The sequence below is a fragment of the Rhynchophorus ferrugineus genome, unplaced genomic scaffold (genome assembly GCF_030347505.1).
Source record: "Rhynchophorus ferrugineus isolate W39M unplaced genomic scaffold, kcgeb_rfMv2 rfM4, whole genome shotgun sequence".
Lineage (NCBI taxonomy): Eukaryota > Metazoa > Arthropoda > Insecta > Coleoptera > Curculionidae > Rhynchophorus > Rhynchophorus ferrugineus.
The window spans coordinates 45,293,390-45,307,539 of NW_027472583.1; the positions used below are offsets into that span (position 1 = coordinate 45,293,390).

The following is a 14,150-nucleotide window of genomic DNA, read 5'->3' on the forward strand; positions in this document are numbered from 1 at the left end:
AGGAGCTGCATAATTACCTCGAAATCAAATGGATATAAAAGTGATCTAAGATTTTGCCTTAAATCATGAAATAAGGTTGCTAAATTACAGCAACGTCGATGCAATACAACTACTGGACAACACGCAAGAAATCAGAAGATTAAAGCAAGCATAAGTACAAGAACTTGTTTAGTGTATAAGTGTATTCTTAATTTTAGCTTATGTAGATTAGTTTTATTAATACATACTGATGTGTTATTCAGTATTCGCGCTGCTTGTGTATTAATGACTACAGAACAGTAGTATTAATTTGTAAATTAAAATTGTACTAAGCACATCTAATGTAAGATATAATTAATAAAAAAATATTCATATATTCGTGATAATAGATTTTTTTGTAGATTGTTTTCTAACAAACGTCTACCTCTAAGTTAATTTTGAAAGTTTATTATGTTAATTCAAAATTTTAGTGTTAAAATTTATCTACCGTCACTAAGTCCTTTGAGTATATTCAAAATAGTCATTTTCAGATATCTGGAATTAGGAAATATCTGGTGTGAGAAACTTTGTGTTATTTTCACATGTTTAACAATTGTTTTTTTTTTGTTTAATAATCCATCACTAATTTTTTATTAGTTTTAAGCTTGTTATGTGAATCAGATCATCATTTGTTAACTATATTAAAAATCTTAATTCTTACATATTTTAACCAACACCTTTAATAGGTATTTGCAAAGTAGTTCAGTTTTCGCAGCATTACTTTTTCAATTAAAGGTGCAAAGTAAATCTCAAATGTTGTTCTTATGGTCTGTAATTGAATCATTTTAATTTTGAAACCAGTTTTCGTGGTGATAGTGTTGATGATATCAAGGTATTTTGTATATTAATAAATTTATTCTAGAAAATAATATCTGTGGAAATTGAAGTAGTAGGAATTACGAAAGGCAACTTAGATCATGAAGAATATGAGGAATAGATGTCATTTTTTAAAATATATTTTAAAGTTTCCTTTTACCAACTATGGGTTTATCTAGACTGGGCTCGGAACCACGGTCCTCAGCATTAATCCTACCGACTGGCGAGTGACCAACTTAGAAATCATCCTAGAAGACATCCGATCTTACCCAGCCTGTTTACTGGCGTGACTGGGATCATTTTCCTTGTCGGTTTTTACACTCTTGCCTAGAACAATCACAAATTTTAAACAATCACAAACATAAATTTACGACCATGCCTCAGCAGGATTCGAACCCACGGCTATCGCAACAGTTGGAGGACCGTCCTATCGCCTTTACCACTGCGCCACAAAGCCCGCAATAGATATCATTAAGACAGGGACTACAACTGTATATGCCGCAAAAATGTAAAACCATACATATAGTATAACTGAGATTTGCAAACCCCTTGCGACTGTAGCAGGTACGGCATCGCAAGGTTGAATGAATGAGGGAATACGAAGTGGATGAACTCAGTTGCAAATAAATTTAATCAATGAAGTATTATATTTTCCAGAAAGTCCTACTGCTTATAAGATTGTTACCAAGTTTTTTGGTTTCTATCAAGTTTTTAAGGTGAAATAAAACACGAATTTACGTTTATCACGAACTGGTGAATAATCAAGTTAATCAACCCGTCATCTGCTCTCAATATTTCAATGAATGAAAGTGTGCATCGAGTAAGAAAAAGTTGCATTTCTATTCTTACAATATTGATTAATTAAATTGCATGTATTCTGACCATTTTTCCCATTAAAAAAAGCATATATTGAGAAAAATTATTACAATATATATTAATAAGAATATTTTCCATAATGTTCTACTACTTTTCCTCAACTTTTTGAGAATATAGTGAGGCCGTGTCGAATGAATAATGTTAGTTTGTATGTGATAAAACCGTGTTAGAGTAGCCATGCTGCATCAATCTGAACTGCTATGTCTGATACTTTTGGATTATCACTATTATTTGACTATGATTATTTGGTTTGGTCCATTCTTCTCATTGGTATTTAGAACAGAAATGGATTCCATAAAATTTTTTACGTATATTCAAAAATATAATAACTGGTTCTAAATGTTTTTATTTCATGCAAGCTTTTGATAGAAGGATATCTGTCGATTTAACTTGGTATCGCCGCTAAAGTGACACTTGATGATTGGAAGATATAAAAAGATAAGAGATAACAATAAGAAGATAATAAATATAATAACATAAAAGTGACATTATTACCTAACTACTGTAAAACGACTATGTTCTTTTTAATGGGCTTTTGTACTCTAAAATATTTATTTTGGATTTCATTCGCTTTATATTTCTGAGATTTTTTTGGTGATTAATGAAATCTGAAACTGTTGAAGACATCACCCACTCATTCTGGGTAACAATTTGAATATAGGATAGGCTACTATCTCACCTGAGAAGAGCATATTGAAAATCTTAAATCAAAAACAGCATCTACCATTTTGTTTACTTAGAATAGAAACAAAACCAATGCCAATGCCAGATTATCAGTGTCATACTGGTGCATGCAGTGCATTTTCTCTTTGGAACAACTTAAATTTATATGCTGTTATATTTTATTTATACATATGTAGTTATGCAATTATTTCACTATATTCGTGTTATTGACATTAATTTATTTCTCTGTTTATAAGTTACGATTTAGTAATATTTATCTCCTCAATGTTGTGCCCATTTCGCAAAAATAATTATTGTTACTTTCTACAAACTCCGTATCATATGTTGATATTGATTATAATAGCAATTAAAATTTTCTGAATATTTTAATTAATTATCTTTTATATCCGTAATTAGTCCGTAATGATAAAATCGTTATGTACTTCACGGCGTTTAAATAAATTGACACCTTCTGCATCTTCATGTCTTCATCAACTTTTTTATTTCTCATCCAATACATTTTCATTATTTTACATTTCCAATTATTTCAGTTTACAGTTCCTCAAAATTTTAAAAATACTAAGCAATAACATTAGTTGGATATATTTTTTATTTATTTATAAGAATGGAGTACGACTGCAATGATAAACTGGCCTTTTATGTCAATGGTGTTTCGGTGAATTTTCAATTAGTGCGAATTATTTTCTCGATTGTTCTTTAACCTTCGCTTCTCAATCGACAAAAAATTCCTCGATTAATATCACTCGTTGGTTGATTTATTTTGTGAGTGTTTCTACTCAGTTCATGATTTATGTAGCATATAACACGATGCAGTTAAGATCTGCAGAGTAAAGTGAAGAGCGAAATGAAATTGAACTTTCACTTATGATGTTTCAATTAGTTACAGTGCCTATCATTGCGATGCTATTGAGTTTATGTTAAGTTAAAAGAAATGAAGCAATTGGTCCATTCTCCTAATTGGTATTGAGAACGGAAATGGATTCCATACAATTTCTTACGTATATTCAAAAATACGATAACTGGTTCTAAATGATTTTATTTCATGCCAACTTTTGATAGAAAGACATCTGTCGATTCAGCTTGGTATCACGGCAAAAGTGACACTTGATGATTGGAAGACATAAAAAGATAAGATAATAATAAGACAATAAATATAATAACATAAAACCGACATTGTTTCTACACATATTATTTAACTACTGTAAAACGACTCTGTTCTTTTAATGGGCTTTTGTGCTGCAAAATATTTATTTTGGATTTCATTCGCTTTATATTTCTGAGATTTTTTTGATGACTAATGAAATTCCAAACCGTTGAAGACATCACCCACTCATTCTGGGTAACAATTCCATACTAGCAAAACCATCTGCTAATATATTGAACCTTAGGATAGGCAACTATCTCTCCTGGTGAGAGCATATTGAAAATATTAAATCAAAAACATGATGCCAAGTTTCACTAATATAACTAATAACAAACAGCTTTTGATAAAAGGGTATCTGTCGATTCAGCTTGGTATCACGGCAAAAGTGACACTTGATGATTGGAAGATATATGGTTTATTTATAGATATTCGCAAAATAACAGGCGATCCAGCTGGTCCTTAATGATGGAGTTCTTACTGTGACTATTATATTGCCACCAGGCATTGCCTATTCCAAGATTACAATAAGCGCATTATTACACATGACCAAAAATATTCAATTTTGGTTTGAAGATTATCAGAATATAATTAAACGTCTTCACTGACCAGTACGTTTAAAGAAGGAAGTTAGTTTCATCTCCAGCATCATTGAAGCAATTGGCGGATGTCTTGGTACAAGAATGGGACAACATTCCGTTGTAAACTCATGTGAGTTTCCTTCGGGCACTCTACACATTTTTCGCAACGAATCGTAGTTGTTTTGAGGTGACTCCACCGTATATTAATAAATAAATATTATTTATATGTTAGGTATTATATATTTTGTCCTGTATATGCATATTTTCAAAATCTCTTGTACAATTTTAAAATATTAAAAATTTGCTTCAAATGTAATTTATAGGATTTTTATTTCTACAAAATTTAAAAATTCCTTGGTCCAATTTATAGGCGACCGGGTTTTTCAACATCCGAATCCGAGAGATTCGATAGAGCAAAAGGATACCTTAAAGTTTTAACGTTGCTGGGTAAAAATGAAATCTTTTTGCCAGAGCTGCAATACTCTTTTTAGTCCCGCAGTTCATTTGATATGGTAGTACAGATACGAAATCGTAAACGTGTTAAAATAACTCTTTTGTAGAATTTCACTCTCTCCCTTGGAGTTAATGAATAATTCCCATATGTCGATAGTTCTCATCACCGTTTCGAATCCCAACCGTACAGAGTCGAAACGCAACAGGATTATAATCAGAATTTTGCGGTGAATTAATTAGCCAGTAGTTTTAAGACACTGTAAAGACTAATTGTAAGTTAGTCGACTAGTAATAATATATTAATATACTTTAAAATTTTTAAAAATTCTTCAGTGTACTTTGTAATTTAAGTCGTTTAAGTGTAAGAGTTTATATTGTTCGCAGCGATTTTTTAAACACATTTGGTACTATTTGTATGAATGATACGCATAAAAAAATCGCGAATTTTAGTCTAAAGGAACGGTCTGAAAAAACAGAAGGTTAACAGGATCCAAAATCAGAATCTATACCGTAACCATAATGTTTTGTTTGAGAAGCCCAAAGTTATACAATTACCATCTTATGCAAATACCATCTTAGTATCCCTGGTGATGATTTAACATTTTCATCGAACATATTCTATTAAATCCTAAAAATTTAATTATAGCTGTCATTTGTGTACCGTTTTGTAACCGTAAAGACTATCAATTATGGTTTTTTCTTGTTTTTCAATAATTTTCATAATTTGAAAATATCGCAAAGGGCGGCTCTTTTCAATTGGTACGAATAAGTACTCAATGGATAAATACCACTTTTGGTTTTGGAACAAGAGATGAACTTTATTTACATCGGCTGGTTTTTTATTCAATTTTGAACAGCCTGGAGACAAATTGCAGCGCCCTCTACTTGTTCTTCCTCTTTTCTACATACTAGGAATTGGCTCTTGTATCCCATCTCAATTTAAATGTACTTAACAACTAATAAATTGACATTATAAACAAAAATCAATACAAAAATACTTTGAAATAACGAGAACTAAACTGTTATATTCTACATATAGATTTATTTCAGTTGTGAGAATCTAATGTTTACCTAATGATTGAATTGAATAAGTCTGCACAATTATCTGATAAGCAAACGTAATGAACAGTTAACTTTTTTCTTTAAACATAATTGTATCTTTGAGCACTCCTATAAACTTAGAACAATCATAGAAACAGCCGCCAAACAACTCTATACTTTTAATGCCAATTATTTAATTTGTTATTAAGAAGCCAAACCTACATTTATATATTTGCCTTCGAATGAATTTATTCCAGGCCACTGAGGTACCTTTATGAAATGGTATGAATCCTCTAAAAATGTTTCTAGTTGATAATCACCCCAGTCGACATTACTTACTTGTTCAAGTCCACTATCTTCTTGCATTAGTCTATCTTTTATATAATCAAATATTATTTTTCTATTGGCATATCCAAATATCTTACATCGGTCTTGCCATCATGTTGCTTTCTTCCTTGTTGAATTCCTCGAATGGCCGTTAAAATGATGCGGTTTTGGTGTATCTTTAATCTATCTTCTATCTCATCTATTTCCATTCCAAGAAAGCATTCTTCTTCTGTTGAAGTCCGCTGTTCTTCACGTAATAATAATACTTTTTTATGAAGAAGCAATAGTCATAATGGGATCTCCCAAAGCGTAACTTGTTATATTGCAACAGTTTGGTGAATTTCTTACATACAGCTCAGCCAAAGAATGCTTGATTTAATTGTTGGTATCTTGTTTCCGTAATTAAACCCTCTGATTTCCTGATATTTATTCTATATATCTTTATCTAGTGCTCCATTTGAAATTACGATTCGAACACCAATTTGCTTTATCTTCCGGCTCTGTAACTCTGTTGGTCCCCATGTTTCTAGTTTTCTAGTGCTTCATTGGTCCTTGTAAATTACAAACGGCTACATAACTAAACTCTTCTCCAATGGTACCAATGTCTTTTTTCTTTTTATCCTACCGATAATTTTGCATCTTATGTTTTTAATTTTCTAGGGTTTTATTGGTCCTTGAGTGCTCTAGTCCATAACTTAATTCCGCCATCTATTTACCGAACTCGGACTTTACCTGACCTCCATACCCCTGCAGTCTTCGTCCTTAGCCCGCTGCTTCTTTCCATTTATACCGAGAAATCTCCTCCCATAACAGGTTACAAATCACTTTTAATTCGTGATGGGATGGAATTAATAATATCGCTTTTAGCTTTGCAACAAGAGATGAACTTTATTTACATCGCTGTTTTTTTATACCATTTTCAATAACTTCCATACCAATTGCAACGCCCTCTACTTGTCTTTCTTCTTTACTAGGAATTTCTTCAATTTCTTCTATACTAGGCTCTTATATCGACATGAATTATATATTTAACAGTTTCAAAAAATATAACAGATGATAATTTTTTTAAATCACGTTTTGGAATCACTTGAAGCGAAATAGAAGTATACTTGGATAAGTGGTTCGATAAATGGAGAATTCAATAAAAATCTTATAGAAGCGTTCATAACAAATGTACGAAACACTTTTCTTACTCCTGCGGTTCGTTTAATTATAGCTGTCATTTGCGTACTGACAAATAATCATGAAGGCCTTATAACATCAGTTATTTTTTCTTGTTTTTCGATAATTTTCAAAACTTAAAAATATCGCAAAAGTATACTGCTTGTCGATTTGTACGAATAAATGGTTAAAATACGATGTTTCAAAAAATACAAGAGGTGATGATTTAATACAATAACAATTTTTATAGAAGTGTTCATAATAAATGTACAAAATACTCTTTTTACTCCTGCAGTTCGTTTAATTTGGTAGTACAGGTACAAAATCGGAAACGTGTTAAAATAGCCCTTTTGCAATCTCTCACTCTGTTCGTATTAGTTATTAAATAATTCCCGTATGTCGACAGTGCTCGTCACCGTTTCAAATTTCAACCGTACAGAGCGGAAATACAACAGGGTCATAATCAGGATTTTCCGATGGGGTAATTGGCCAATAATTGTAAGGCATTACAGATATAAATTGTAACTTGATCGGCAACTATCAGTAATAATATATTAATAAGTTGTAAAAATATTCTTCAATGTACTTTATAATTTAAAGCCGATTTTTTCTGTTTACAACAATTTTTCGAACACTTATAGTACTGTTTGAATGAATGGCACGCATAAAAAAGAAACATGAATTAAGAGCTTAAAGAATTATCTGAAAAACAGGATATTAACAGAATCCAACGCCAGAATAGATGCAGCAACAATTGTATTTTGGTCAATAGTATAGCGTCTTAGTATCCATGTTGATGACAATAATTTCGTCGATCATATTCTATTAGATCCTGAAAATTAAATTATAACTGTCATTTGTATACTGACAAATAATCATGAAAGCCTAACATCAGTTATTTTTTCTTGTTTTTCGATAATTTTCAAAATTTGCAAATACCGCATAAGGATACTGCTTGGCTATTGGTACGAATAAAAGCTCAAAACACGACGATTTTAAAAAATACAAGAGGTGATGATTTAATACAATAACAATTTTATAGAAGTGTCATATTAAATGTATAAAACACTGTTTTTACTCCTGCAGTTCGTTTAATTTGGTAGTACAGATATAAAAACGGAAACGTGTTAAAATAACCCTTTTGCAGTCTCACACTCTGTCCGTACGAGTTAATGAATAATTCCCGTATGTCGACAGTGCTCGTCACCGTTTCGAATTCCAACCGTACAGAGCCGGAACGCAACAGGATCATAATCAGGATTTCCCGGCGAAGTAATTGGCCATCGCTGAAAAAACAACACGGAAAAAGCCGCTCCGGGTCCGATTCGCATGGAAAACGGACACGGTACGACGAACGACGCCGGTTCCCGATAAAAGGGACGGGATTCGTATCGCGTTTTTCCTTTCTGTGTGTATGGGTGTTGCGGGTCTCGCGCGGCTTCGCCAGATGGCTCGGTCACGCCTGGCGTTAAACCGCGACACTACAAACGGTTTTGGTAGTGGGTTTGTTTATTATTTTCTATTCGTTACGATTACGATATTATTTGCCGATTTGGGTCGCATACTGATATTGTCCGTGGCGTTCGGGCATGTAGCGTGGCGAAAATTACGGGAACTACTGTATTTCCTTTTAATTGGCCTTTTGTAATGTAATAATATTTGTTTTGGTCTCAATTCGGTTTATATTTCTGAGATTTTTTAGTGATGATTGTCATATAATTAAAAACCGAGATGGTTCTATCGACACTGTATATATGAATTGTTCGAATAACGAGAAAAAGTTGTAGAAAACCATCGGAAATATGTTGGTTGAATTTTAGCTAAAACTTTCTTTATTGTTCGCCAGGTTTGGGATCTTCTGTAAACTGTGTAAATCAATAATATATTTATATTTAGTGTCATTCGCTTTACAGTTCTGAGTTTTTTTTATCGAAACTATATGGCTGAATGGATAATGAGGAAAAGGTGTAGACAATGACCACAAACTTAATTTGTACCTACATAATTAATATAATAATATATATAATAACATGAGACCGACATTGGCTTTTGTACTGCAAAATATTTATTTTGGATTTCATTCGCATTACTTTTCTGAGATTTTTTTGATGATTAATAAACTATTGAAGATATCACCCACTCATTCTAGGCAACAGTTCCGTACCAGCAAAATCATCTACTATTATATTGAACCTTAGGATAGGCTACTATCTCACCTGGAAAGAGCATATTGAACATATTAAAACAAAAATAGCATCTATCATTTATTTACTTAGAATAGAAACAAAACCAATGCCAATGCCAGAATACCAATGTCATACTGGTGCATGCAGTGCATTTGCTATGGAACAACTTGAAGTTACATGCTGTTCTATTTTATTTATACATATGTAGTTATACAATTATTTCACTATATTTGTGTTATTGACATCAATTTATTTCTCTATTTATAAGTTACGATTTAGTTATATTTATCTCCTTAATGTTGTGCCCATTTGGCAAAAATACTTACTGTTACTTTCTACAAACTCCGTATCATATGTTGATATTTATTATAAGAGCAATTAAAATTTTCTGGTCTGTGATTGATCCCTGATAAGAGAGCAGGGTTCTTATTACACCGTCTTCACCATATTATTTATTTCTCACCCAATGCATTTTCGTTATTTTACATTTCCCAATTATATCCCAATTATTAATATAAAGCAATAATGTTAATTGGATATATTTTTGTTTATTTTTAAGAATGGAGTACGACTACAATGATAAACTGGCCTTTTATGCCGAATGGTACGATGAAGAAACCTCTCACGAAAAGAAGTTCATCCTGAATTACTTTCCAAGCGATTCCACCCTGGAGTTGTTCGATCGCGAACTAAACCGTATATATTTAAGAAGAACCAAACTAGATAACCTCCAAATGGATGATATGTTTGTAGGTATGCTTGAATTGTATCTAAAGTAATTGTTGAGATAAATTAATTTTTTTTTGCTCTGCAGGCAATACGATTCGTATCTACGGACGTCAGGTCAAAATCACTGCTTACGGAGATACACGTACCGAGCGTATCGTTGGTAAAACGAAAGAACATACCTTTACCATTATCAAGCCATCCTTAGTACCGAAGCTTGGTGAAGTTGTTAGTGAAATTCAGAGACGGGGTTTTCAAATATGTAAAATGAAAATGTGTACTTTGACAAATAAAGAGGTTTGTACTTTTTCGTTCATATCTCCTATGTAATCACAGAAGAAATAGACATTTAACTTTATAGGCAATTTTGGAGAAATTTTCACGACGTCCAGTATCTAGATATCACTACTTTGAACTTATTACTTATTTTAATCGCTATGCTAATAGCCGCAAAGGCATTTGATTGATTCATTTTGAATTTATGGTGCGTTTTTTGTTTATTTTTTTAATAGTGCCAAATTGTGATGCTTAACTAAAAACAAATGTTGATATACCATTAATTAAAATTTTGATAATTTCTTTGAGAGGGTTCGCTGCTTTAAAGAAAAATATTTTGAGTAAGTATCCGTAATTTTTTCTAAATATGTAATAGATCTCGTGGATCCAGAAATATACCTTCCTTAACAGACATGTTCATTCGCCTTCAGCCTTTAGCAAATTGTTAAGGAGATGAACATGAGGAAGATGTAGATAATTTACTTCTTTACTAACGGGGGATATATTACCAGCAGCTGAGAAATTGCAATTTGACTCTATACTTTCAGTTCCAGTTTGTTCCTATACGAAAAAAACAAAATTTTACGTTTTACCATATTATATATTTTAGATTATTTACTAAAATTTTGGAAATATAAATTAATTATCATTTTTGTTTGCCGACGATATAGACCGACCAGTTGAGACTACATTTATAGAGGCAAGGCTGTAACTCATCTCCTAGACCTTTATCCTACAATATTGCCATGCATCGATATTATAACACATTTTTTTCAGATAACGTGAAAAACAAATTTAAAACCTTTTAATTGCACATTACTTTATAATTAAAATATTAAAAATAATAACAAGGTTTACGATATACTTGCACTGGACTGGACCTACAGCTTAAGTGGGCTTAAAAATCATCTCAGAAGACATCCGGTCTTACCTAGCTTGGTTACTGGCGTGACCGGTATCATTTTCCGTGTCTGATTTTGCATTACCTAAGGACAATCACAAATGTTATACAGTCACAAACATAAATTTACGACCATGCCCCAGTAGGATTCGAATCCGCGACTATCGCATCAGTAGAAAAACCGTCCTGCCTTTACCACTGCGCCAACCAAGCCGGCTCTGTATCTTTTTGTTTTTTTTTTAATTCAAAAGTATATGGTGCACCTTGTTATTATTAGTAATATTTTATCTGGTAGATCATTTTGTATTGTGGAATTATAATGTTTTAAATTTACTTTTTTGCGATCTGACAAAAAATTTATATATTATCGGCATTATAGCGGGATAAAGGGAGGGTTTATTTATCTTTTATATTTTTATTGAAATTAATTTAATATATTTTTTCAGAAATTTTTTTTTTCTTGTATAAATTTCATTTACCTGTTATTTACTTATTATCATGGTCAATTAAATATCACGGCCGTCAGATGTCGCACCTGTGTAGCAATCTTTATCAAAGAACCAATGAAAGGTCTTCACAGTAACATGTTTTCCCTACAGGAGCCTGTAATGCAGATCTAAAATGACCAATCAAATTGTTTAAATGCGCGACTATAACCCCATCTAGGTACTGAAGGTTGTGAAACTTTTCTTCAGAGACCCCTATTAAGTTTTCTCTTTTTATTTTATGTGTGCAATAAGGTTCATATATCTTTATTTTATGTTCAAGGTTTTAGACCTATACGAACCATATAAAGGAGATAATCTTCTTCCCTTCCTTTTGGAGCACCTGGTGTCTGGTCCAGTTGTTGCTTTGGAGTTGGTAGGATCAAATGCAGTGAATCGTTGGCTAGAGGAACTTGGTCCGGAGGATCCGCTGGAAGGTAAAAGGACCGCGCCGCAGAGCTTGCGCGCCCTCTACGGGAACGATAGTCGAGTAGAGAATGGCTTTCATGCTGCCAAGGATGCGGAAAATGCTCGGCGTGAAGCTAACTTCTTCTTCAAGGGCGAGCATTCACCTCAGGCTCCCGTTCGTGTACGGAACAGCACTTGTTGCGTCATTAAACCTCATGCAATCCTCCAAGGCAAATTAGGACCCATCTTGCAAACAATAACAGAGGCGAAGTTTCGAATTACCGCTTTACTAATGTATTATTTAAGCAGTAAAGCTGCCGATGAATTTCTCCAAGTAAGTTGTTATTTATTTTCACTAAGTTTGATATTAATCTTCTTACTACAGAGTGGACCAGGTTTGGTAATATAAAGATCAATAATTAACAATATATAGATGGCCCAGTGAACTTACATCACGTACGAATATTTTACAATTTTTTTCCGACAATAACAATAGCCACATATATGTTAAACCTTTTTTATTAATTTTAATATATTTAATCTATTTGAATACACCTGTTTTGAATATTTTGACTAAATCGTCCTGTTGAAGATACGTCTGTAGTTCTTGGACCATAGTTCGCTTCACTGTTCACTAAAAAATAAGTAACAATTGATGATCTGCATCTGATGGTAGCAATATCACTCCTAGTAAGCGATTTCTAAGAGAAATTTGTGTCTGTATCTGCAATTGTCATAACCCAGTAGTTTCACCGCTGCGTTTTATAATGCCTTATGTTATTGACAAACGATAATAATTTCTCCAGTTATAAATGATTTGTTGGTAACAAAATCCAGTTCCAGGTAAAAGTGGATATATTCGTTCCTGGATCATAGGACGTTTCGTCTAAGAAATCGCTCAATTTAATTGTGTTATGCTCGCTGTTTTTGTGTTTGATGTGCATGAACTCGTTGCACTCTAAGATTATCTACTTCATTTCTAGTCATTCTCGAACGCAACATACCACTGCGATTATAATAATTTTTTAAGGTAACTTTTCCGACCTGTTATAAAATGGATTGTTATTTTATTCAAGTCCGTCCAATCGTTCTCGAGTTTTATCGAGACTAACAAATAGCAATTCATTTCATTATATAAATTATATGAATACATATAATTTATATAATGAAATGAATTGGCCTAAGAATTGACTTACACAGAAGTATCTTATTTTCCAAAAATAATTTGAATTCAGGCTCTATGAACCAATATAGCTGGTTCAGTTTAAGCCCAAGTTGTTTACACTTTATTAGTACATGTTTCTTCCAACTTAAGCGTCGATCCAGATGCATTCTCAAATATTTAACATTATCTGCTGGAAGCTGGAAACGGAAGTTTTGTAAACTCATAGATAGGTACTCTGGATTTGTATTCATAAGAAGTATCTGTTTGAAATCTGCACACTGTTATAAAAGAAAAATAATAGGCGATACTGTTACGGCAATGGATGAACAGAAAAGTTTTGTAACAAACCTAAAAATAATTATAGCTGCAATCTGTCCTTGCATGGAGTTTTTTCATCACTATGAAGTAAAATGTTCTTGAATGTCTTTATATTTCATAAACTGTCGTGTGTACATGGTGTACACGTTTTAAAAACAGTCTGCAGGTAATAATTAACACAGACAGCCGTACATAGTGACAGCGTAACATAAAAGCCTTAGGAATGACCAGAAAAAGAAACCTGATACAAAAGGAAACTGGCATAAATTGAAAGTCGGAGGCATTGAAAGACGTTCCTTGATTAATAACCCGATTCTTCAAGATGAAAAGAATTTTTGTATTGGATTATTATCATTCATTACTTTGCCAATAACCACTACAATTTTGAAAACCTAATGAATTAAATCTGTAAAACTATCCAAATCAGTTACAAATCGAATATGTGTGTATAATGGGATCATACGTGGAAATTTGTAAAAATAAATTATACATTTAATTTCAACCAACTATTTTCCATGCACTAAACCGCACTGGATGAAAAATGGCGGAAATATATAGTCACTTTTCAGTACGTTGCTCACCATCAT

The 14,150-nt window shown here is 32.5% G+C and overlaps 1 protein-coding gene across 1 annotated transcript in view; it reads left to right on the plus strand.

The window, feature by feature from the left end:
- nmdyn-D7 (nucleoside diphosphate kinase homolog 7) overlaps positions 1-14,150 on the plus strand; it is a 46,549-nt gene that overhangs the window by 30,190 nt on the left and 2,209 nt on the right. Inside the window, exons 2-4 of the mRNA XM_076403580.1 lie at positions 9,844-10,037; positions 10,099-10,307; positions 11,956-12,414. Coding sequence (XP_076259695.1) covers positions 9,845-10,037; positions 10,099-10,307; positions 11,956-12,414 — 861 coding nt within the window. The 5' untranslated portion in view covers position 9,844. The remainder of the gene's footprint in view (positions 1-9,843; positions 10,038-10,098; positions 10,308-11,955; positions 12,415-14,150) is intronic.